The sequence below is a fragment of the Marmota flaviventris genome, chromosome 7 (assembly GCF_047511675.1).
Source record: "Marmota flaviventris isolate mMarFla1 chromosome 7, mMarFla1.hap1, whole genome shotgun sequence".
In the NCBI taxonomy this organism is placed as follows: Eukaryota; Metazoa; Chordata; class Mammalia; order Rodentia; family Sciuridae; genus Marmota; species Marmota flaviventris.
This window is the reverse complement of record NC_092504.1, coordinates 72,683,620-72,711,524: the sequence shown is the minus strand read 5'-3', so window position 1 is coordinate 72,711,524 and position 27,905 is coordinate 72,683,620. Positions and strand designations below refer to the sequence as shown.

General features: G+C 36.0%; 1 protein-coding gene across 1 annotated transcript in view; it reads right to left on the bottom strand.

Moving 5' to 3' along the window:
* The window catches only part of LOC114079142 (broad substrate specificity ATP-binding cassette transporter ABCG2-like), a 54,394-nt gene extending 28,671 nt beyond the window's left edge, over window positions 1-25,723 (bottom strand). The window contains exons 1-7 of the mRNA XM_071614833.1: window positions 25,622-25,723; window positions 22,685-22,893; window positions 16,402-16,461; window positions 15,449-15,563; window positions 14,602-14,754; window positions 6,203-6,339; window positions 2,082-2,233 (exon numbers count right to left, since the gene is read on the bottom strand). Coding sequence (XP_071470934.1) covers window positions 2,082-2,233; window positions 6,203-6,339; window positions 14,602-14,754; window positions 15,449-15,563; window positions 16,402-16,461; window positions 22,685-22,893; window positions 25,622-25,696 — 901 coding nt within the window. The 5' untranslated portion in view covers window positions 25,697-25,723. The remainder of the gene's footprint in view (window positions 1-2,081; window positions 2,234-6,202; window positions 6,340-14,601; window positions 14,755-15,448; window positions 15,564-16,401; window positions 16,462-22,684; window positions 22,894-25,621) is intronic.
* Window positions 25,724-27,905: the final 2,182 nt, after the last annotated feature.

Genomic DNA, 27,905 nt, shown 5'->3' with positions numbered 1-27,905 from the left:
TCATGCTATTTTTGTTACTATGGCTCTGAAGTATAACTTAAAGTCTAGTATTGTGATGCCTCCTCTTCTCTTGCTAAGAATTGCTTTGGCTATTCTGGTTTTCTTATTTTCCCAAATAAATTTTGTGATTGTTTTTTCTACTTCTATGAAGAATATTTTGTGTATTTTAATGGAATTTGAGCTGTGACTCTTTTTTTTTTTTAGCTTTTTTATTGAATGGAATGCATTACAATTCTTTCTACATGTATACAACACAAGTTTTCATATATCTGGTTCTATATAAAGAATGTTGATACCAATTCATGACTTCATACATGTACTTTGGATAATGATATCTTTCAGTTCATTGTCCCTGGACTTCCCAGAATCTCATGTGTTTGATGTTTTTTTTTTTTTTTTTTGACAGAGATTTAATAAAAAGAAATTTTAAAAAATGATTATTTACAACTATATTTGTGATCATGGAGAAACATCTATAATCATATGCAAAAAGCTCTAAAATTAAGCAGATAGATAAGCTGTTAAAAAATCATAGTATTCAATATGGAATAAAAAGAACAAGGCATCTCAGAAATTTTGGCCCATTAAGTTTGATTCATGACCATCTATTCTATTGAGTAATAGTCACTTACACCACTCAAGACATAAATCTTCAATCTAATGTTACTAGAAAATGCAGTAGTGTCTCCATGAACCCTCACAAAGGCAGACCCAGACCATGTGTCAGGAGAAGTACTGGAAAACCACAGTGTGTTACATGGTCAGAAAGGCAATATTTTGGCAAATAACCCAATCAATACATGGTCTAAGGAACAGAATAGACACTTCACAGAAGAAATACAGTCAACAAATGTATGAAAAAAATGTTCAACATCTCTAGCAATTAGAGAAATGCATATCAAAGTTACTCTAAGTTTTTATCTGATTCCAGTCAGAATGGCAATTATCAAGAATACAAGCAATAAGTGTTGGCAAGGATATGGGGGCAAAGGTACACTCATATATTGCTGTTTGGATTTCAAATTGATGCAACATGCTGGAAAGCAGTATGGAGATTCCTTAGAAAACTTGGAATGGAACCACATTTGACCCAGCTAGCACACTCTTTGGTTTACACTCAAAGGACTTAAAATCAGCCCACTACAGTGACACAGCCACATCAATGTTTGTAGCAGCTCAATTCACAATAGCTAAGATATGGAACCAATATAGTTACCCTTCAGCAGATTAATGGATATATAAAATGTGATACATATACACAATGGAGTATTATTCAGCCTTAAAGAATGAAATTATTGTATTTGCCAGTAAATGGATGGAGTTGGAGAATATCATGCTAAGTGAAATAAGTCATTCCTAAAAAAACAAACTCCAAATATTTTTTTTTTTTCTGATATCTAGGTGCGGATCCATAAAGGGGTGGGGGCTAAGGAAGAATGGAAGAACTTTGATTTGGGCAGGGGGAATAAGGGGATGGGGTGTATGGGAGGGTAGGAAGGATGGTGGAATGAGTCAGCTATTATTACCCTAGGTACATGTATGATAGAATTAACAGTGTGAATCTGCATCATGTAAAGCCCAAGAAATGAAAAGTTTTGCTCCATTCAAGTACAATGAGTTGAAATGCATTCTGCTGTCAAATACAACTAATTAGAACAAACTGAAGAAAGGCAATGTTTTGGGACTTTTCAAAATCTTTAACTGTCAGAATAACTAGCTGTGAGTCCAACATGCTAATTATTGACCTTTCGGGGAAAGGTCACCATAACTGGGAAGGAGAATAGATAAAAGCCCATGAGATACACACACACATACACACACACACACACACACACACACACACACACACACCATGCATAGTCAAATAGGAGAGGACAAGGAGAGAGATGTGAACAATAAGCAAGTGCTGCATAATGAAGAAAAAATCGGGCACTAAACTGACCAAAGATGTTTCAGAGCGGAGGAACCCCAGTTAATTCTATGCAAGGTCAAGGAGCATTCCTGTAGCACTCCATTGGACTCCTCTGCTCTTCCAGAATTCTGTGAATGAAGGATCTAGTGCGTGAAAAGATTAATCGCACCTGCTGATTGAAAGTACTCCAAAGCCTTCTGGGCACGACCGTGATACATTAGTTCTCCTGAGGCCAGTATGGTAAGATGGTCAAAGAGCTTGAAGATGGAATAGCAAGGCTGATGGATGGTGAAGATAATTGTTCTCCCCTGCTGAGAAATCCTAAGTGAAAAAGGGAAATAATGAATCATTAAACATCCAGACTTTGCACTTCTTGATAGAATACTTACTCCTGCCAGTAGAGCTTTTTCTCTCAGTTCAACTTGATTTTCTCTTACAAACTTGTCATCTCAACTCATTACATACTTGGTAATTGAGGAAAATAAAATTCAATGCTTTTATTAAAAGATTAAATATTCTTAAAGTTTGGTGCATCAGCAGTCTAGAATTGTCTATAGAGATTGAGAGAAAATGCATTTTCCTAGAGTCTACCCAGACAGTGAATTCAGGGAAGTTGGTACACAATCTCTGATGGTTGGAGTAGGGAATCCATATTATTACCAAGTATCTCAGATAATCTCTTGAGTATACCCACTTTCAAGATCTAATTAATGACCTGTGAGACTACAAATAGTACAGTATGGAAAAGTCTACAAATAAAGAGAAAAAAAATTGTATATTGTTATATTCCATCTTCATTATGTGTAGATTGTTCAAATTTTAATTCTTACAAGTCATTATCCTGTCTTATGGTGGCCAATGTCTTGGTAATTTAATCCTTTTAATAAAATTTTTAGTGAATACATGAAAAAATAACTAGTTAATGAGTAAGTATTAAAAAGATGGTCATATAACCAATTTTCATTGATCATTTAATTATGCTGAATCTTTAGTAATTGATTTTCATCCTACCTTGGTAATACATTAATATTATTTAGCACTTAGAATGCCATTTAGCACTTAGTTAAATGTTTTAGAGATAAATCTTTATTTTTATAGTAAGGCTGTTATGATATTATTATTTCCTTCTTTTTACAGATAAGGTCTAAATGTTAAGTAACTGGCTAAGCCCTCACAGTTACTAAGGGGCCCTGTTTGGATCTGAGCTCTGGTCAGATTTTATGGTAGAAAGAGTTCTAAACTGCCCTTTATAAGAGTTATTACTTAAGGTTAGAAGAAACAAAGGCCAACATTACTTTCCCAATTTTTGAAGTATTTTGAGAAAAGAAAAACTTCAATTTAATAATTTGATTAGCACCTCATAAATCTACTGTATCCAAGGGGGTTCTGCCTCATGGAGAAATAGGAATTAAGATCTATAATTTCAATCTGATGTGGATTTGAAGTAGTTAATGGCTCCTTGTTAAAAAAAAAAAGGAGAGTGATAACCCATCTGAAGGTGATATATGTAGAATATCCAAATTCCCAGTGATGGTGAGCTAAGAAAAGAGATGCAGTGAAAGAGCAAGGTGAACAAAGTGAACAAGTCTATTCTCAAAACTGTAAGAAGCAGTTCCATGTAACATGACAGGCAGTGTTTATGTGTTTGCTTGGGTTGGTGTTGTTTTGGGTGAAGAAGATAACTAAGAGAGATGGCAAAACAGGCCTATGGTGAGCACTTCAGAAAAAGATGGAAATTCAGTCAATATTCAATAGGATCTGGGAAAGGACTGGAAGATGGACATGGGGTTACTGAGAGCTCTGACACTCAAAGTGTGCTCTGAGGACTAACAGCTTTAGTATCAGTAATTCTTCAAATCTCCTGTGAAGAATTTTAAACCCTTCCTGAGACCTATAGAAACAGGATCTGCATTTCAACCAGACCCCAGGTGATGAACTTGCACAGCAGTGTTTGGGAAGGACTGATCAGAGCTCTCTGCATGAGGAAAGATGCCTGTGTGCTAAGCAGAGCAAACCACAAAGAAAATGTCTATGAATCTAAATATTATACATGGGTTCTGAAATGGGGCCTGAACTCCAGACCCATGACTGGGCATCATCACTTATATGTGCAAATGGCATTTTAAACTTGTGATGTCTAACTCATAAATATCTTCCTTTCTTGCTGTTTCCTCTCTTCTAGCATAGAGACTTGCTCATAGGGTTATGAGCATCAGAGGAAGCAAGGTTGTGACAGAGAGGGAAAGCCTTGAAGATAGTGTGATTGACACCTTAAAACAATGAGGCAGAGGAGATTCTAGAGGTGGTAGATAAAGGGAGAGACTAGAACTACTTGGAGATTGGTTCCAATAAACAAATAAATTACATCAGTAAGCAAGTAAGTAAATATTTTGAGATAATGGGAGTCCAAACTCTCCCTATCTGAAGTCACTTACAAACATGAAAATAGCAAAGACTAAAAGTAAGACAGAGGTGTTAGTTTGGAGTCAGAAATATTATTATGAATTCATGGGCTTTTCAATGTATACACAATAACAAAACAGCAATAGTTATAGATCTCTGTTCATGCATATATTTTTTAGTAAATATCTAGGTATAAATATATGTTACCACAATTAGATGATAAAGGCTGACATTACCTGTGCAGGTTGCATTCTCAAGTGTGTTGCACTGAGAACTCAGCATGCATTCATTCTTGAGCATCATGCAACACTCACTGGGATGGACCCTGCAGGGGTTCACACCATGAATTGCTCCAGATTGTAAGAAGACAGGAAAAGTGTATTTCTGGAGAGATACTGACAGACAGGAAACAGACACACTAGCTCTGATTGCATACTAGCAAAGGATTTGAATAGCCATAATTGGATCCTGGCAAAGAAAGGCTTATTGACTGGGAATTGAAGATGATAGTGTGTTCTCCTTGATTGGAGTTTTTGGTAGGAAGTATTTGGGGTGAAAGGGCATGATGGCAGAAGAAACTACATGGGAAGTAGCAGAGAGGAAAGGAGGGGCTACAGATACAGTGAAATGTAACAGAGGGAAATCCAGGTGAGAAAAGTAGAATTTCATTTGTATTATTCTTGGATATTTCCTTTCAGTTTGAAATATGTTTCTATATTTTTAAAGATGATGTTTACATCTCAACTATTGAAAAATTTCCTATAAACATCCCTTCACATTTTTCTTCTTTTATAAAATAAATGCATTTGTCTAATTTCATTCTTCCATTTCTTGAAGCCTCAAATGTCAGCAGTCATTGTCTCAATCCTCCCATGACGAGTGGAAATCCTGAGCTGATCCTGTTGGTTCCCTTGAAAACATATCTAGAATCCACCCTCGGCTCACCAGGACCATTCTTGTCGACGCTTCATCATCCTTCATCAGCTCCTTCACTGGATCTTCCCTCATCCTTACCTAAATGCAGTCTTCCGCACAGCCATTGCTGTGCTCCAAAACTCTCAAAAACCTCCCCATTTCCTCTAGTGACAAGAAAAGCCATACTTCTTACATGACCTCTGCCAGCAGCCCAACTCCACTTAACATCCTAATCCACCTGTGAAGGGCTAAACTGTGTCCTCCTCAAACTCAGATGTTGAAGCCCTATCCCTCAGAATGTGGCCACATTGAACATAGTGCTTTCAAAGAGGTCTTTAAATTTAAATGAGGTCATTGAGGGTTCTCATCTGACTATGTCCAGTTAGGAGTTGATTAAGACACAGACATACAAAGGGAGAAGGTGACCATCTGCAGCCAATGAGAGACTAATGAAGAAACAACCCACAGCATACAATTTTCAACTTTCTGCCTTCAGAGTCATGAGAAAATTAATTTTTGTGTTTAAGCCTCCAGTCTGTGGTATTATTGTGACAGTTCACCAAACGTCACTCCTCATAGTTTCTGGGTCTGTCCCTCTGGCCTTGCTGATCTTCCCCACACATCAGACATGCTGTGCTTCAGAGCCACTTGGCTGCCTTTTATAACCCAAACTCTCTTCTGATTTATAGCACATCTCACTCATTCTCTCCCAGCATATGTGTCACATGATTGTGGCCTTTTCTGATCCTTCTAATTAAAAAGCTCCTTGCCTTCACCATAGCCTTCCTTTCCTATATTCTTGCTTCATCTTTCTTGAACCACTTCTTGTTTATTGACTGTATCCTCCTAACAAAGAAGAAACATTAAAAAAAAAAAACACAAAACTTCTGAATCTCCTGCACCAGAAATACAAGTAAAATAGAAGTGATAAAAGAGTAAATGAATGAAATAAACTGTCGCCATAGTTTTTACCTTTTTAGAAGTGTAAAGACATCATTAGCTGTTCTCCCATCTAAGCCAGCTGTGGGTTCATCCAGGAACAAGATGAGAGGATCAAGGATCAGCTCCATTCCTATACTAGTCTTTTTTCTTTCTCCTTTAGATTCCACCTAAAACACGAATTATTATCATGTTCAAGAATTTCCATGGTCACTGCTATTTGGTGAATTAACCAGTACCATTCCTGTTAGAGACACTTTACTTCATTTTCCTCATTATTCTGGACAGGAAATAAATGACATCTTGGGGGAAAAAGTTTTTCTCTAACCCCATGTGTAAGCTAAGCCTCAGTGCAGAGTAGTCACCTGATTTGAATCTCATTCTTTTAATAGTCCTGAGCATGCCTTGACAGTCAAATATTTTAAGAGAGTAAGTTAAAACACTAAAAAACCAAACCAAACCCAAAAGAAAACTATGATGTAGGGAAATATATTTAATAAAGGAGAGCCTGGCACAGTGTAGTATGCCTGTAATCCCAGTGGCTAGGGAGGCTTAGGAATGATGTTCTCAAGTACAAAGCCAGCCTTAGCAACTTAATGAGGCCCTAAGCTACTTAGCGAGAACCAATCTCTAAATAAAATATAAAAAAAGGGCTGAAGATGTGGCTCAGTGTTTAAGCATCCTTGGTACCAAACAACAACAACAACAACAACAACAAAAACAATAAAACAAAAAAAAAAGGAAAAGAAAAAGAAACTACTTACAATGATCTTTTAGTATGTTCTGAACATCCCGTACAGACACACCACATCTACAAAATATCCCAACTGGACTGAAAAGAAGATAGTCACCTTGGAGCCAGGAGCATATAATTCCCAACATACCATATTAGCATCTTTTAAATTTCATATTTTTCCCCAAAATAATTTTTTCTATATGTAACTTACCTAAGAATTGCTCACTCATCTTTTCAGAAAAATCCAGAACAGGGGATATTTCACAAGGCGAGTGGCACAATATTTGCACCCAGTAAATTTGTGGGGAGGGGATAAAGAAGATTTAGGGGAGGTAGGAAGTAGAAAACACATAACCCTTGAATGGTTTCTATAAAGAACTGATCTTTAAAAGACATTTGGGTACCTGATCAAAGTATTATATAAATGTATAAGTATGGCACAATGAAATATATTATTTTCTATAATTATTATAAGCAGAGAAAAAGGCTTTTGGGAATAATTAGGGACATATTAATAAATATAAACATTAGCTGTTCATAATATAGAGACCTTGTTCCATTTGTTCAATAATGGTATCAGTAAGGTAAGATATGTGCTCATTTCCTTAGGTTACTGTGGGAGAAAAGGGATATAAATGACCATTGAAGGGACTAGTACTACCCTATAGAGGCAGTAATTCATTGTTAGGTTATCCAACATATCATTTGAGTAATCAGACTATTTGTCTACATTTTTGTTATGTAAAAATATCATAAAGAGCTAAAAACTAAATTACTTAAATCAATGAGATTATATGATTCTAAGAAGCCAACAATTACCTTTGTACATTTCCCCTGGAAATCCAAGCAAGCAACTCACTAAAGTGCCTGCTTGGAAATAAGTAAGAGTAAAAGAAAGTGTCTTCCTAGAAAGATAAAATCAGTTTAAAAAGCAGCCCCAATCACTCCACAACAACAACAACAAAAGGGGGTGAAAGATGGCTCCTGTGCCATAGTAACTCAAGAGAGATCCACAGCAAAAAAAAAAAAAAAAAAAAATGATGTTTATCTGCTACTTGTCCAAGCCCCATTGATATCCGAACCAAAATTTAACAAGATTTTCCTTCACCTTGGCATGGTTTACTATGAATAATTCTAACATCAACTATGATCATTTACATAACTCTTTAGCATGAATGAGTGTTTTAACCCCAATAACTAACATTGTACCTTCAATCCATTTGAATGTATTTCATCTAATGATTTAAAGTATTATAAGAATAAATCTTCTTATCTTTGTTTTCATATCTCTAGTTTATACTTGTTCCTCTTACCCCTGATTCATTCTCTTGCATTATCTGCTACTACCTCACATACCAACTATCCATCAATTTTACCTTTGTACTTTACTGCAAATTATCTTTTCTCTCTCTTAATTTTTCTCTTTTCCAATCCTTTAGGGCCTATATTCCCCAACTCCCCACCAATCCCTCATTTATGGTTACAGTAATTGTACTAAATTTAATAACTATTATTGGAGCTATTCCAGAACACTTTTAAAGATTTACATATGTATTTGGGAAACTGTGAAGAAAAATAGCAACAAGCTTTTCTTTCTTATAAGGTTGAATAATACAAGCCTTGGCTCTGGAGTGGTTATAGTAAATAGGGTTCAGTGGCATCCTTGAAACTGGTGTTGATATTAGGATCAGCAGAGGTCACACATTGACAAAAAAATTAGCATCTGAATAGGAAATCATCCCAGGGTTCTTAAGAAAAAAAAAAAACTCACAAGTAGTCATTCTCTTAAAAAAGAAGTAAGAACTATACCAAGAGATGTGCAGGCATAGAAATGCTATGAAAAAAATCATCCCAAAGTCCCTAATATTTCAACAACTGACTCCATAGACACTACCATAAAGAATATGTCAGAAAAAAAAATCAGAAAGTTAAAGGATAAAATATTATATAACCTAAAAAGGTAAAAAAGTGAAATCAGAGAAAAAATACAGAAAGTGAAAGATTACTTCAATAAAAATAAAGAAATTCTAAAAGGGAACCAAATAGGTATCTTAGAAGTGAAAGACTCAGAAACCAAACTAAGAGCTCAATGGAAAGCAACATGAATGGATTATATCACTTTGAAGATAAATCTTTAGGTCTTGAAAACAAAACATATAATCTTGAATAAAGATTGCATAAAGAAAAGATATTAAGAATGAATAGAAAATTCAATGTTAAGATGTTAAGAATGAATAGAAAATTCAAAAAATATGAGATATCACTAAAACACCAAATTTAGTATTTATTGGGATAGATGAAGGCTCTGAAATATAAGCTAAAGGCATGCACAATTTTTTCAATGAAATGATATTAGAAAATTTTCCAACCCTTAGGAATGAGAGAAATTCAAATCAAAGAGACATATAGGAACCCATGTATACAAAATCACAATACATTCACACCAAGAAACATTATAATGAAAATGCCTAGCTTATAGAGTAAGGATAGAATTGTAAAAGCTACAATAAAAAAGGACTGGTCACATTTAGAACTAAACCAAAACAGATTTCAACTGATTTCTCAAGTCAGAATCTAAAATCCAGGAGATTTTGGAGTACTATAAACAAGGTTCTGAAAGAAAATGGTGTCAACCAAGAATTTCTATACCCAGCATAATTAAGCTTCAGAATTAAAGATGAAATAAAAATATTTCATGAAAAACAGAAACAAAAGAATTCATAACTAGTAAGCCTGCATTATAAGACATATTCAATGAAATTTTCCATAAAGAAGAAATGAAGAGTGAAAATGAAAAGAAACATAGAAATGAAGTCCCTGAAATAAAAGTCAATTAAAGGAAAACAAGTCTGCTTTAAACATTAGAAATAGATGAAATGTTTGGAATTATAAACCATCTCTCAATAACAACATTGAATGTAAATAGTCTAAAATCTTCAATCAAATGACAGATTGGCAGACTAGATTAAAGAACAATACCCAACAATAGTTGTCTGCAAGAGACTCACCTCAGAGGCAAATATATCCATAGACATAAGGTAAAAGAATGGGAAAAGCTATATCATTAAAGTATAACCATGAACAATCAACCATAACTATTTCAATATCAGATAAAGTAGATGTTAAGACAAAATTAATCAGAAAAGACAAAGAAAATTACTTCATACTACTAAAGGGAATCATATATCAACAAGATAATGATTGAAAACATCAATGCCTCAAACAACAGAGCATCTACATACATGAAACAAACCCTTAGCAATATTAAGAATCAAATTGACCACAATACAATGATACTGAGTGACTTTAAATTTCCTCTTTCAACACTGGATAGATCAACCAAACATAAGCTAAGTAAAGATTCTAGTTCTGTAGAGAACTAAAAAATACCATTAATACATGAACCTACAAGACATCAACAGAATATTTTATCCATCAATGACTGAATTCACCTTCCTCACTAGAGCACATGGGAAATTTTCTGAAACAGACCACCTTTTCAGTCACAAACCAAATCTTTTCAAATGCAATAAAATAGAGTTAATATTTTGAATTTTACTATAACACAACAGAATGAATTGGAAATCAATAATAAGGTAAAAAGCAGAAACCACTCTAACACCAGCAGATAAAATAATACACCTTTGAAGATGAATGGATAGAAGAATAACTTGGGGGAAAATTAAAAATTTGAGAAGTAAATGAGAAGAGTGATAAAATATATCAAATTCTCTGTGACGGTATGAAGACAGCTCTAAAAGGAATGTTCATAGCATTGAGCTAATACATTAACAGAATAGAAAGGTAACAAATAAATAATCTAAAATTACATCACAAGCCCCTAGGAAAACAAGAACCAACAAACCAATGCCCAAATCATTAGATGATAGGACATAATTAAAGTGAGAGCAGAAACCAATAAAATTGCGAATTCAAAAATTTTCAAAAGATCAATGAAACAGAGTTGGTTTTGGAAAGGATAAATATTTAGCCAAACTAAATTAAAAGGGGAAAAACGCAAATAATATTTGAGATGAAAAAGGAAATATCAACCTATATGCTACTGAATCCATAGAATCATCAGAAACTATTTTGAAAATTTCTACTACAATGAACTATAAAATCTTAAAGATATTGACATATAGCTTTTATAATGTTGAGATAAATTTTTCTATCTGTAGTTATATGTGAGCAACCTAAGGCCAACATTATATTAAATGAAGACAATCTGAAAGCATTTCCTCTATAAACAGGAACAAAACATGCCCTCTTTCCCCACTCCTATTCAACATAGACCTTGAAATTCAAACCAGAGCAATCAGGCAAGAGAAGGAAATTGAAGACATGCAAATATGAAAGAAGAGCTCAAATTATCTCTGTTTAAGGATGTCATAATACTATATTTAGAAGATCCAAATAACTCTAGCAGAAGACTTCAAGAGTTCATATATGAATTCAGCAAAATAGCAGGATACAAATCAGCATCCATGAATTAACCATATTCCTATAATCCAATGATAAATTGGCTAAAAAAGCAATTAGGAAAACAACACATTCACAATAGCTTCAAAAATCAATCTGAAAAAAGAGACAAAAGAACCTCTACGGGGCTGGGGATGTGGCTCAAGCGGTAGAGCGCTCACCTGGCATGCGTGTGGCCCAGGTTCGATCCTCAGCACCACATACAGACAAAGATGTTGTGTCCGCCAAATACTAAAAAATTAAATATTAAAATTCTCTCTCTCTCTCTCTCTCTCTCTCTCTCTCTCTCTCTCCCTCTCTCTCATTCTCTCTCACTCTTTCTTTAAAAAAAAGAACCTCTACAATGAAAATTACAGAACACTAAAGAAAGAAATTGAAGAAGATCTCAGAAAAATGACAAATTATACCCCATTTGATTCAAAGGTATGATATGTCAAAGAAAAAAGAAAATGGAAAGACCTTCCATGTTCTTGGATAAGCAAAACTAATATTGTCAAAATGGCCATTCTACCAAAAGCACTGTTCAGATTCACTGAAATTCTCATCAAAATTTCACTGACACTCTTCAAAGAATTATAAAAGGCAGTTATAAAATTCATTTGGAAAAATAAGAGACCCAAAATAGCCCAAGAAATCCTGAGCGAGAAAAGCAAAGCAGGAGGTATCACAATATTGGACCTTAAAAAATACTTCAGAGCTATAGAAACAAAAACAGCATGTTACGTGCACCAAAACATCTCACTCACAACCTGCATGGGGAGGGAGTGGGTAACTATGAGAGGTGTGGACCAGCTGGAAATAAAAGCTAGGAAAGTAATATTAAAGAAATAAAAACAAGAGGTAAGAATTATATATATTTTCAAAGTGTGGCTGTGATGGGTGGAACACACCTGATGGGGTCTTACCCTAATAAAGAGAAAAACCTGTGCTTACTTTATGTATAGTGGTAAAGACCAAAGGGCATAGTAAATAATTTCATCAGGAAAAACAGGATAAGTGTGTGCGGAAAACAGGTAGTTTGGTACTTAGGTGGTTACGCCCACCTCCTGAGGGCTGTGTTTGATCCTATGGCTGTGAGCTAAGGCAGGGCACCAGCATGATCTGGGCTTTCTCCAACCAAGGAATTTCACCCAGGAGTTCCAAGAAAAGCAGCTTCCCTGCCTTATGCTGGCTCAAACAAACACAAAATTTATCATAATTTATACATGGCTTGTAACAAAAACAGATATGAAGACCCATGGAATAGGAGAGACACAGACAAAGCCACAGAAATACAGGTATCCCATACTAGAAAAAGATGCCATAAACATATATTGGAAAAAAAGACAATCTCTTCAACAAATGGCACCAAGAAGACTGGAAATCCATAAGGAGTAGAATTAAATTTAGATCCTACCTCTTGCCCTGCACAGATCTCAATTCAAAGTGGATCAAACACCTAGGTGTTAGATTAGAAACCCTGCGCTTGCTAGAACAAAATGATGGCCCAACACTCCAACATATTGGCACAGAAAACCTCTTTCTTATTAAGACTCCTAGAGCACAGGAAATAAACTCAACATCAGTAAGTGGGATGGCATCATATTTAAAAGTTTCTGCACAACCAAGAACTAAGAATTTGAAGAGAGAGCCTCAGAAAGGAAGAAAATATTTCTTACCTATTTCTCAGATAGGGCATTAATTTCCAGAAAATACAAATAACCCAAAAAAAACTTAACACCAAATAAACAAATGAACCAATCATTAAATGGGCAAAAGAATTAAATAGACACTTCTCAAAAGAAATAATACATGAAAAGAATGTTCAATATCTGTAGCAGTTGGGGAAATGCATATTAATACTACACAGAGATTTCATCTCATTCTAGTCAGAAAGGTGATTATCAAGAATAAACATAACAATAAATGTTGGCAATGATATGGGGAAAAAGGTGTGCTCATACATTGTTGGTGGAACTCCAAATTAGTTCAACCACTCTGGAGTATGGAGATTTCTCAAACAAACTAAGAATAGAACCACCATATATCAGCTATCTCACTCTGTTACATATAAAAAAATAAAATCCTCATATTACTGTGATGCACAGCAATGTTTATAGCAGATGATTCACAATAGCCAAGTTATAGAATGAAACCATAAGCCCAGGCTCTTGCCCATACAGAAACAGGGGAAACCTAAAAGGCAAAATTGCTAATACCTGGAAATCACTAATACCCTTTAACAATTAATGGGTAAAGAAAAAATAGTATATATATATATATATATATATATATATATATATATATATATATATATATATATATATATATAATGGAGTATTTCTCAGCTATAAAGAGAACAACTTTGTGTCATTTGCCAGTAAATGGATGGAGCTGGAGAATATCGTGTGCTAAGTGAAACAAGCCAACCCCCCAAAAAGACAAGGGTTGATTATTTTCTCTGATATGTGGAAGCTAATTCAGAATAAAGGATGAGGGGATAAAAATATAGAAAAATTCAGTGGAGTCGACAAAGTGGAATGAAGTGAAGGGAGGGAAAATTAGATAAGGAAAGGCAATGGAATGAATATTACCAAACATTTTTATGTACATATATGAATATATATACACACAAACACCCACAAGAAATAATGTTAAAAATGCTGTAAGTAAATAGACATATCAGTAGAGTAGAGGATTAGGAACAGAGGAAGGAGTGAGGGGATGAAAAGGGAAGTACCTGGGAATGAACCAGAACAAATTATATTCTCTGCTTTTATAATTATGTCAAAATGAATCCAGTGTTACATATAACTAAAAAAAAAACAATTAAAAAAAGAATACTTGGATTCTTTTCATTTATGAAATCCAGAAGTATACCTCAAAAAACCTGTAACAATATTTCTTGGAGGAAGAGTTGGAGAAGAGCAGCTAAAAGAGGAAAAAGAAGAACAAGTAAAGTCAGTGAAAAGACATCAAACAACCTGTGTCTTGAACAATGGGGGTGGGAGGACCATGGAAACGGCCATGTGAGCGGCTCTCTCCACATAGACCTATTCCTTCTCCAGGACTAAACCACAGTTAAGATTGTTCCCCACATATTTCCCTCTTCATACTATGTAACTAGTTACCTTTCTCATCACTACAGAAAGCAGCCAGTTTTGACACCATGCACATTAGGAAACTTCTGAGCTCCTCTTTCCTGGTTATGACTCTATAAGATTTTACACATTACCTTGGAATCTGCCACTTCCTCCAGACCTAACTCTTTAATGATGTTGTTGATCCTCTCCTTCTTTTCCTGTTTTGTCATAGTTGTTGGAAGCCGAAGAGCTGCTGAGAACCATAAGTTTTCTCTCACGGACAGTGTGTCCATCACAACATCATCCTGAAGGCAAATGTGATTTCATTGAGAAACACTGAGTTTTTCTAAGACCATCACTTCTGTGTATGTAACTTAAAATATGAAAATAATAAAACCAGGGCTGTGGTTGTGGCTCAGTGTAGAGTGCTCGCCTAGCATGTGTGAGACATGGGGTTCGACTCTCAGTACCACGTATAAATAAATAAAATAAAGATTCATCAACAACTAAAAAAAATAAATAAATAAGTAAAATAAACCCAAAGGAAAGTTCTAGTTATTGTAAAGTTTCAACACTAACGATTTCAGAAATTCTATACAGATAGCTTTAGAGCCCAAGGGAAGCTATTTGCATACTCAGGTGGAGCACACATAATTATGATAACTTCTAGACATTTACAAAATGCTTTCTATGAGGCGTTGCTAAAGTCATCCTTTAGGAGAAGAAGAGAGGTGAATGAAGGGCCAAAAAGACAACAGTAGATGGTTTTGGAAATGATATAAAAACTAGAATTGATACCACTGCCTAAAAGTCTATATTCCAGGTTCTTTCTGCCTCTCCTTTTGACTCCTACCTCAGTCTTAAAGGAGATTATGTAAAGGTGGTATAAATAAAGTTGGTACTGAGTATCTTCAATTGGAAGCATGCAAAACTATAAGCCCAGTCTCTTGCACATACAGAAACAGGGGAAACCTAAAAGGCAAAATCACTAATACTTACCTGTACCACATACCCTGTATTATGTGGTATATTGGAATCCTCAGGTACTTCATGTACCCAAACATCTCCAGATATACCACTTGGATCCTTCCTTGCAGCCAATATATCTAACAACCTATAAAAGGACACACATGTTCAGAGATTTTTCCTTCCTACAAAGGCCACATCTCTCACCTCCTCAGAATCCAGATTCTGTTCAAGTTAAAAATTGAACTAGTCAAAAAATTCTATGGTTTAACATATGTGTGTGTTTGTGTATGTGCATGCACACATAGAAATTCTTAGCATTCTTTTCTTCATGTGCTATAAGACATTCCAAAATCATTAAAGCAAGATATTATTGGCTTATCCAATATAGACTCCCAGTGACCCTCCCCTTCATGGTCCCAACCCAGGCAACAGTCTCCTTTATCTCTGATGCATGATCTCCCTGAGAACTTCAGTTCCTTCTGTTCACTTTTAACATTATTCCCTTATCTTCTTTCCACATTAGTTCATAATATGATGGACTGCTATATTGTGATCACTTCATCATGCCATGTTGTTAAAGCTGAATTTAATAAGACTTCCTGGTCCTTGGATTAAAACTATATGCTAGTCTTAATTGATTTTATCCATAGTACCTAGCATCAGACAGGAAATGCACAACAAATTCACGTGATTTTTTTGTGGGATGGGGGCCGGGTACCAGGGATTGAATTCAGTAGTACTTGACCACTGGGTCACATTTGCAGTCATCTTTTGTATTTAATTTAGAGACAGCAACTCACTGAGTTGGTTAGCACCTCGCTTTTGCTGAGGATGGTTTGAACACATGATCCTCCTGCCTCATCCTTCCAACCTGCTGGGATTACAGGAGAGCACCACCATGCACAACCAAAGCATGTGAATTTTTAAAAAAAGCATGCTAAACGCAGCCAAAAAGGCTTACTTACACCTTCTTTTGTACTCACAAAGTATTGCCTGAAACTGAGGGTCCCACGATGGCATTAAGGCCAGGGTTCATGATCCCACTGTAAACACAAAAATATACTGATTTATTATTTTACTTTATAAAGAGTTCCATAGGTATAGGGTCTACACTGAGTGCATTTAGGAAAGGTTGATGAAATTGAAGATAGATAACAAGCACCAAATCTTAATGTAAAATATCATTGATTAATAGAAGTCTAGTCAGGACCTATTAAAAAAAATGTCCGAGATCCCTCAAATATCTTGAAACCCCTAATCTCTTTGGGGGAAATGACATATTTCATGTTCAGACCACAAAACAAGTAGCATTTTTTTATGAATATTCTACATTACTCTTACTCCTTTTAAAACAGTTTCTGAATCATGTTTAATGATCAGCCTCTTCAAATCCCCTCACCTGCTTCCCAGTCAAGTTAGACTCCATTAATGAACACTGATTTGGAGATTGATCAGCAGTAGTGTTCTCACTTTTAAAATCTAGTCAGAATGAAAACTAATATATCTTCAGTAGAAATCAAAGAGTGGAGCAAAGTACTCCAGAGTATAAAAAAAAAAATCACTTGTTCTTCACATTTAAGAAAAATATCTTACCAATTAAAAAAACCAGGGTAGATGATTCATTGCTTTGTTAAGTATCTGATTAATTGACTGGAAAATGTTCTGTGTGTATTGGTGACATTCCTGTAATATGGACATCCTTGGGAGATGCACAGTCAGAAAATGGATATAAGTATGCTTCAATCCAATTAAGTGTATTACTGAAGGTAGTAAACAATCAGAGTAGAAGAGGGTGATTATGGCGGTGTTGACTGTGCTAAGACCCAGGAAGTCAATTTTAGGCTGATTATTATCCTAAACATAAGAGGTGAATCTATTAGGAAGAATTAGGTGGAGGAAGAGAACTAAGGGCAGGGGTACTGCAGGGGCACAGAAATGCACACAACAGTCTGGCTTCAGGCATTCAGAACTCTGGTGTGTATGCCAGTCCCTCTTTTGAATTGCTAGGCACATCAAGATGTGTTCTACAGTGGAATCAGTATCTATTCCAAGCACAGGATCAAAGCCAACAGCTATGTGCCCTCACATACTGATACCCAGGGAGGTTGATCCTATGATTGCATAGGTGACATGAAATACGAAAGTCCCAGCGCAACTGCCCCACAGCACTCACATCTAGAATGATCTCATCTTTCTTGGCCTGTAGCGCCTGATCTTTAACAAATGAAACCAGGGCTGCCAGAGGCTGAGGTGATATGTACCATTCACTTTGTTTATTAACTGTGGAAACTCTGAATCACTGGACTATTGAGAGTGTGGTAAACTGGGGTTCAGAAAATTCTTAATTCATTTGTTATTCTTCCTCCCCCAGTGTAAAGACACACAAATGACTGGGTATGTCTGGGGATGTAGGTCAGTGCAAGTGGGGGTATTTAGCATGCGTGAAGTCTTGGGTTCAATCACTAGCAATAACCCAAATTCACAATGCTTGGGCAAACTGTCAATGTGCATTTGTCTACAGTTCTTAATGCGCTTCCCTTATTAATATCTATGTAGAAACTGCTTCAGAAATGATCAGTAAAAGCCTTTTTATTTCCTAAGTTTTCATTGCCTAGAAAATTTCCCATGTTTTTAAGATATGTAGTCAAAAAAAGAGCAAGCCATCCTGAACGAATCAACCAGAAAAACAAATGTGAATATAGTAAGGCAAAGCATTTCAAAAATCCCTTTGTTTGGCTTTCTTTGACAGTAAATCCAAGTGTTACAGAAAACATCAGAAGCGTAGAAACCCAAATGCCACAGTTACTATGTAGGGCACTGACTAGTTCCACATCCATTCAGGCAACACACTTACCTTGTGTCTACTATGTATGTACAAGATACTATTTTAGGACATGGGATAGAGCTGAGAACAAATCCAGTAGATAAACAAATGGAAAAACAAAGTCCTAGCCCCCTGGAGTTCACACTGTAGTCAAGGGAATGAGCACCTACAGGTGGTCAATTATTTTCTATTTCCCAAACACCATGAGTAGACAGAACCATGCTAATTTGTTTCAATAGAGTCTGGAGCTACACTCATGTCAAAAATTCAGTTAAGTCCTTCACCTATCCTGTTCTCCCCATCTTCACTTCCACCTTTCTCTCACCCCTCAAAAGCCATTCCCCTCTTATTTTCTGCTTTACAGCATATGTCTCCCTCTTAAAACTATAAAACCTTGCCAAGAAGACTGTGTCTTTCTGTAACCACTTCTCTCTTCTGCCTTCTGCTATACCCTGCACTAGAATTAATTCAAGTTTCCATACTGGGTGGTGAGGATATGGATAAAAGACAAACAGATACACAAATAGAGAAAAAACTGGGGCCTGGTAGATCACTGTACATTGATAGATAAATAGTGACCATGAGCAGGCTCAGCAAATTCATTATATAGGTTTAAACAGCAAAAGGAACATTGTGAGAAAGTTTCTTCAAGAAAAACAAAACTGAAATTTTGAATATAAACAGCCCAATTAGAACTATCAGCTTATACCCCTAATTCTCTTCCCCTAGGCAGCTGGTATTTGAACCTAGGTCATGAACTGATAAATCCATGGTTAGTATGGAATTTCCCTTTGAACAGGTTATCACTAAAGAAGCTCTGTAGTCTCAAATTGGCATCTTAGGCCCCTAGAGTTTCCAGGAGGGGCATCGTCCCTGAATCCACACAGTTCAAAGACCATAATTCATTTACTGCTCTTGACACCTTCTGAACCCCAAGTACTGACTGTACAACATGAGAAGACCCAAAGGATTCCTGTTGGATCTACTACACATTATGAGATCATGGTACACCCTTTGGTCTTATTTTGTATATAGTCAAAGGAGTTAAATGCCATTCTTGGGACATTGTCAACCTCTCTCTCTGTCTCTTTCTCTTTCTCTCTCTCTCTCTCTCTCTCTCTCTCTCTCTCTCTCCACACACACACACACACACACACACACAAATAGTTTTCACTTTCTGTATCTCCATGTGCCCTCCAATGGAGGATGAGGAGGTTCTGTATTGTCTTTGAATAATTCAATCAATCACAGCAAAAAAAAATGCAGGGAAATTGATATAATTTTATAATTATTCCATCAGACTAAAAGGTTTCTATGAATAGAGGGCATTTCTGTAACTAGCATCTTCAACAACACCAGACACCTACTAGGATCCCTATTTGGTTGAATAAGAGAATATCCACCTTAGTTTATTGAGTGCATAATTAACTAGCTGAAAGGGATAAGTGAGGTAAATGAACACTCATACAGTGTGCACTTTATAATTGTTTAACTTGCACATATTCAAAGCATGGTAGCTTCTACCTCATTCATCTGAAAAGTTGTAGGGAAAATTATTTCATAATTACTGTGTTTCACAAAATGCTTGTCAGCTTTTCAGTAGTCAATCTATCTAATCATATAGCAAAAGATCAAAACCTTACGTCCACTATTCCTCTCCCTATTCTAATCAGGATTACTTAACCAACACAAGAGAAAGACAAAAAGTAGGCAAGAGAGCAGGTATTCCTGCATGGGCAGGGTTCCAGTCCTGCACAGCAGCCCTTGCCTCAGCCCAGTCAGCCCTTAAATCCTTGCTATTTCTTTACCTTCGATGACTTAAAAATTTCTATGCTATTTTGTCAATTCTTTGATTTCTAAAGGGAGTTGGCTGGCATTAACTGACAAGTGTAAAATCATATAAAAATATCAAGAAAATGGAACAAACATCTACTTCCATATAGATCTGCAGCCACACTGAGTCAAAAAAATATTTTATAGCCACTCTTCAGCCTTGAAAAGCCAGTTGAAGGTGCTTACTTTGACTAGGGATGATTATTTCCCTTTTTACAGAAACAGAATTCATAGGCAATGGTATCTGAGCAAAGTCAAATTACATCATGACTCCATAGAAGGGAAGTAGAGGCTCACAAATATCAGAAAAACACTGACACTTCTAAGGCCAGCATCTGTGAACTTATAGAGGTACCTCATAGTAATAGGTTCTATAATAACACTCATCTCCTTTCTACTCTAGATCTCACTTCAACACCACACTTTGAATTCTGATAATGTTTCTGGATAAAAAGAATAAAAATAAAATTACAATTATTAGGTACTCTATAAACTACATAACATCAGTGAGATTGTAGGGATCTTATATTTGTATATGTTCCATCTGTCTTCATTATAGTAATAAGTAATTTGTTATAGAATGTGAAAAATCATAGACCATTCATTTAAAACAGGTCTATTTAAAAAGAAAAGTACTTTCACAATATGCTCTCATTTCAACCTCCTTGTTGTAGAATATAAAGGACATAAAGTGCACAAGTACCTAAAACCAATCTGTTTCAGAAAGCTCATTTGAGTAGTGAAATAGAAATGTTGGCCTATTTCAACTAAAACATGTTTTTGACACATGAAAAACTAAATGGCACATTAATTTGTCAGTTTCTCAAAGATTGACACATGGTACAATCACTTTTACAAATGGATTGTTAGTTCAGTTCCTTTCAAAGTTAAACATACACTTAAGAGATCATCTCACTCCTACTTTCGACAAAAGAAATGAAAGCATTTGTTAATATGTCTAAAGATTTGAACACAAATATCCATAGAGTTTATTGCTAATACATAAAACCTGGAAGTTCATTGTAGGTCAATAAAGTGGTCCTTTAAAAGGTCATTCACAAGACGAGTGAGGCTGGAGGCATTTCTGTTCCAGACCTTAAACTATACTATAGAGCAATAGAAACAAAAACAGCATGGTATTGGCACCAAAATCGACCTGTAGGCCAATGTTACAGAAGAGAGGACACAGAATCTAACCCACATAACTACAGTTATCTTATATTAGACAAAGGTGCCAAAAACATACACTGGAGAAAAGACTGCCTCTTCAAAAAATACTGCTGGGAAACTGGAAATCCACATGTAACAAAATGAAATTAAACTTCTATCTCTTACCATGCACAAAACTCAACTAACTCAAAGTGGATCAAGGACTTAGTAATTAAACCAGAGACCCTGCACCTAATGGAATAAAAAGTAGGCCCAAATCTCCATCATGTCGGATTAGACCCCAACGTCCTTAGCAAGACTCATATAGTGCAAGAAACAAAATAAAAAAAATCAATAAATGGGATGTATTCAAACTAAAAAGGTTCTTCTATGCAAAAGAAACAATCAGTGAGGTGCATAGAGAGCCTACATCTTGGGAGCAAATCTTTACCACAAGCACATTGGATAGAGCACTAATCTCTAGGATATATAAAGCACTCAAAATCTTAACAGAAAAAAAAAAAAAAAACAAATAACCCAATCAATAAATGGACCAAGGACCTGAACAGACACTTCTCAGAAAAGTATATACAATCAATCAACACACATATGAAAAAATGTTCAACATCTCTAGCAATTAGAGAAATGCAAATCAAAACAAGTCTTAAGATTTCATCTCACTGTAGTCAGAATGGCAGCTATCAAGAATACAAACAACAATAAGTGTTGACTAGGATGTTTGGAAAAAGGCACACTCATACATTGCTGGTGGGACTGCAAATTGGTGCAACCACTCTGAAAAGCAGTATGGCGATTCCTTGGAAAACTTGGAATGGAACCAATATTTGACCCTGCTATCCCACTCCTCAGTTTATACCCAAAGGACTTAAAAACAGCATCCTACAGGGACACAGCCATACCAATGTTTATAGCAGCACAATTCACAATAGCTACATTGTGGAACCAACCAAAATGCCCTTCAGTAGATGAGTGGATAGGAAAACTTTGTAAATATACACAATGTAATATTACTCAGCATTAAAAGAGAATAAAATCATGACATTTGCAGGTAAGTGGATGGAGTTCGAGAATATATTGCTAAACGAGGCAAGCCAAATCCTAAAAATTAAAGGCCAAATGTTTTCTTTGATATGAGGATGCTGACTTATAATGGCATTGGCGGAGAGCATGGGAGGAATGGAGGAAATTTAAATAGGGTAAAGGGGAGGAAGGTTAAGGGAGGGGGGAAGGGGATAGGAAAGATGGTGAAATGAGTTAGACATCATTACCCTAAGTACATATATGAAGACACGAATGGTGTGAAAATAGATTGTGTACAATCAGTGACTTGAAAAAATGTGCTCTATATGTGTAATATGAAATGAATTACATTCTGCCATCATGTATAACAAATTAGAATAAATAAATAATTTAATTTTTAAAAAAGGTCATGCACATACTTGATATCTGATAGTATCCTTTTCTCAGTTATTTTCTGTTTAAACAGGAAGCCTCTCTTCTCTTTCACATGATAACAGATGTTGTAGAAACATAACACAGGCCCGTTCTGGTTACTGGAGTTGGTTCCAAGGAAGCCATCAGAGTTTACTGGGAGTAAGTCGATTGAAAATGAGTCCTTATTGGCAGACATTTGCAGAGTTATGTTTTTCTGTAGAGGGAAAACCAATAGTAAGTTGATAGTTCAGGTAATCAAGATTTTAAACACCAGATAAGAACACATTTAAACCAAGCATCTTCTAAACTGTGCTGCAGAGAGTAGGTTCTTTCCCAAAGAACAGCCCACATGATTGTGGTAAGAACAATATTAGAACTGATAATCAGAGGCAGATACAAATTAGAATCCTGGCATTCCAGTTAGATATCACATTCCCAAATTCAGGGGTCCTAAAAAGTAAAAATTATGCAAAACCCAGAAAGGAAGTAAAAGGCAGATGATAGTTATATTTTGTCTGACTTGAAATTCACACTATGATACAACTTCAGTTCAGGGATAGCCTACATGATCATCATGCAGCTCCTATATTTTTTTAATATTGGAGTTTATAATATTTGGGCTACAAAAGGAGCTTAGTATACCAGTCAGGAACTGGAAATATTTTTCTGAATTTATAGTTTCAACTTGTACATCTCTGGTTGTTGGGTACCTTCAATTATCTAAAAGGGTAAACTCCAACATTGTTTTGTACTGACATTATTATTTATTTAATGGGCAAACATGAAAATGATTAAGTAAATCAAACCAATAGTTAAACAGCTCAAGGCCTTAAAGAAAAAATGAATATTAAGTTAATGTGAAGTAAAAAACATTTCATTAGAGAGTTACAAAATGCTCCTTAAATCAATTCAGAATAAGACTTGGTGCTGAACTGAGATTGTTAAATAGGTTTGAAATACTAACTGCAATAATTGGAGTTTTCATTTGTGAAATCCAAAATCATCCATGGAGAACTTTCTCTTTGCCTATGGAGGACAGCTGCTCCATCCTCCTGAGAACAACCATTGAAGCAGACAGAACATGATAAGGAGCATGTGAAAAGTCTCTGATGAGAGCAACAAAGCCACAGGAGTGGAGAAACCAAAATCCCAGAAAGTAGGAAGAGCACTGAGCAATCCCAGCACCTCATGCCTTTTCTTCTCCGGGTATTTGGAAATGCAAACTTTATACACAAATGGCAACATTGGGATCAGGCAGGAAAAGGCTGCTAGAGGCATCTTCCAGAAACCCTTAATACATCTTAGCAAATATCTCAGCAGTCTTTAAGCCAGGGAGACAAAAATTGGACAGCTGGGCCTGCAAAGATGATGAGAGAACCCAACTTTAGAGATCCCAGAGCATTATTGCCTGGAAATAAGGGAAAACTCAAAATAGACCATTCTCTGCTTAATCAGGGTCATCTGCTCAGACATTGCTAGTAGAAAGTTAAATCCACTTTCAAAGAAGATATCAGCCAAGTGTGGTGGCACACACTTGTAATTATGGGATTCAGGTGGCTGAGGCAGAATATCACAAGTTTAAGACATCCTCAGCAAATTAGTGAGGCCCTACACAATATAGTGAGATGCTGTCTCAAAATAAATGAATAAATAGGGTGTGGATGTGGCTCAATAGGTAAGAATCCTGGATTTAATCCCTGGTAACAAACAACAAAAAAGATCATTGCCCAAACTTTTAATCTAAAATTCTCAGGCATGCCAGAATATAGGAGCTAAAGTTCCAAATCAGAATATAAAGAAAGACCCACAGGTGAAACACAGTGGAGTTATCAAACACTGACATTAAAACCATTTATTAATATGTTCAGGAAAACAAAGGTTATCACCAAATAACCAGACCTTAAAAAGTAAATTAAAAACTCCAGTTAGATGTGATGATCAAATCACTATAACCAGCTACAAAGGGGACTCAGGTAGAACAAGTGGTCAGGAAAGTGCACTCCAATGAGACTGTTGAGCTGTCACTGAGGGAGGCCATCTGGAGGAGCAGTGCTGAGCTGAGCATGAATGTACAAAACCAGCAAAGAGGCCAGAGGGCCTGGTGTGTGATAGAGGGCAAGAAGAGAGGAGCTAAGGTCAGAGGAAGGATAGCTGAAGCAGAGCCTATAAGTAATTTGACTTGGACTAGAAATGAGAATGAGAGGTACCAGGAAGTTCTGGGTAAAGAAATGGCATGATTTTAACTATTTTTACCACTCTGACTTTTATCAGAGGTAGGGATGGAGCTAGGAGATCATATGAGAGGCTACTGTTACAATCTAAGAGCCAGGGAACACTGTTATGAACCCTCCTCTGTCATAAGCTCTTAGAAGACTTCTTTATCTCTGTATGTGCTGCCACAGTACAATACCACTCAAGAACTCCAAGAACAGAAAGAGCACCAGGTTTATCAGATACAACATACCAAGAACACACCACCTGAAGAACTCTCTCCTGGCCCAGTAGAAAATGCAGGTGCGGATGGGAAAAGCACAGAACTTCAAGAGGAGGAGAACCTCATTTACCAGCAAGGACACAACCGAACAGAGGATTTGTAAGGGTTCTTTATGAACTTAACTTGTTCCAAACTATCCCAGCCCATGATCAATTTGGGGACTTAAAAAAAGGGGTAGGAATGTGGCTCAGTGGTAGAGTGCTTGCCACTCATGCATGAGGCCCTGGGTTCAATCCCCATCACCAACACAAAAAAGAAATTTAAAAAAAGAATACAATACATAATAAAGATTGATGTTATGGCCCTTGGAAACTAGAGAAAATCTCATGTAAATTTAAAAGGAAACCCCTTTGAATTCAAATAAGAGGAGTAGGTAACAAGACTTAGGGGAGGGGTATCTGAGGCAGTTAGGAAGACATCACTGGCAGATGCCCTGGGAAGTCCTCACCTTTTGTCTTCTTTCTGCATCAAGCTGATCCCATCCTACTGGCACAATCTTTAGACCTTCTTTGGCTCCTCTCATTCAGTGCTTCCTCTTTCTTTGAAAAATTTCCATCTCCCCTCACCATTGGGAGATAACAAGACTTGTTACCTTCTAGAAACATCTATTTTACCTTCTACATGGACTGAATGGGATTACCTAATGCTACCTGAGCCTAAGAACAAAATTCAAGCCAGACCCTGCTCTAAATAGCAGCAAGGTCTTCTTCAGTCCAAATCCAAGAAATTGAGGTAGTTATCCATAAAGTATAGGAAAACTGGTTCAACAGGTTCCCTGATGAAGTAAAAATTTCATTCCCTTCTTGTTACAACAAACTTAACCATAGATGGGAGCAGAAGGTAGAATAGCGATTTTTCTCTTTACTTATCACACCCATTCCTGGCTTAAAGGACTGCTACACTACTAACTTTAAATATAATCCCCTGAATATTTTCTCTCTATAAATAAATTTACTGGGTAACTCAAACTCAGGGATCTACTCTTCTCAGCCTCCTAGTGAGTGGAGACAAGGAGTTCTCATCTGTATGGGTTTTGTAGGATTATGATGCATGACTGAATTTGAATATATTAATATTAATAGCAATATATATTAGTAACCACAGAAGTGTACATTAAGTAGGAGAGATATACATATAAGAATAAAATTATACCAGACATTATTGAAAAAGTAAAAATTATGGGAACAAAATCATCTAGCTATCAATTTTTGGTTCACATTCTGAAGTAAACTCAGCATTGATTATTTAAAGAACAGATGAGGATTTCATAGGTCTAGAAAGCCTATAGACACAGGTAGGGAGACCATTTGGGCTCTTTAATTTTCATTGAAACCTTTCAATCCTAGCTTCCTACCCCAGAGTATATGGCTCATTTTTAACATAATATAAATATTCCTCCCTCCTTTATCCTGTCTTCAACTGCCACCAAACTCATATCAAAAACTGTCAGCATACTGTTTGAAGACAGAGATAAACCAATTACCCTCATCTTATAGTTGCACATTGTAGATGTGTAAGAAAATGTCACACCAAACACTTACCTATGTTAAATTAGTGTGGGTCAATTGAAAAATGTATACATATATTTTTAAACTAATGACAAACCCATTTATAGACTATTAAAAGAATATGATGCCCACCTATCCCTCTAAAAAATCCAGATTTATTCCCAAATAAGATCCAGCCATCAACAGTAGCATGTGGGACCACAGGGTCTTATCATTCAAGTGAGTCCTATAACACTTAAGAGTAAGGACAGTTACAACTACAAAAATCCTCCTTAGGAAGTGCCCTTAGAACATACACTACTGCATACATGTGGATCGCACTGAGGGTGCTCTCCATTGCCATTCCACTGTCTCTTCTGCATGCCTAGGTGACTCTCTCTCTCTCTCTCTCTCTCACACACACACACACACACACACACACACACACAACATATTGCTCAAAAATAATTGCCATGAAAACAGACCACAGATCAATGGTACAGAATAGAAGACTCATAAAAAAAAAAAAAACATTCAGAAATACTCAAATAATCCTTTTAGACAAAGATGCAAAAAACATGCATGGAAGCATGGACAGTCTTTTTAAAAAATGGTGCTTGGAAAGCAGGTTATCCATATATAGAAGAATGAATATACAGTAGAATGGATATAGAAGCATGAAAATGAAACGACATCCTGTTATTATGTACACATAAAATGCAACAAAAATGGAGAAAAAAGTTTTAAAATAATAAAAAGTAAATACCAGGAAAAACTTCTCTCATGAACCAGCTTCAGAGGGAATGACTGATCATTCTCTCTCTCTAATGGCCTTTAGGATACACATTTTTATGTAAAGACGGCCTTTCAGTTCACCTGTGTCTATTGCAATGTCCTCCCTCAGGCAATGTTCTACTCTAGGTGGTAGTTTACTTTATCTTTCACATGCTCACTTCAAATGCTTCATGGGTGCCTAATGATATTAAGTTCAGAAATAGGTTTGCACACATGTGTTTGTATTTTAATAAATGTTATGTAAAGTAATGTGTTCCCCCAAGTGAACTCCTGAATAATGTCCAGGGCCCTGGAAAAAATAAGCCCAGTAAACACACTTGTTGCTATGAATCTGTATATTTTTCTGAAAAAGCAATGAGTAAACAATTCATATATATATACACACAAACATTTTAAATATACACAAACATTTTAAAACTTATCTACAATTTAGTTTTGGGGCTGAATTTT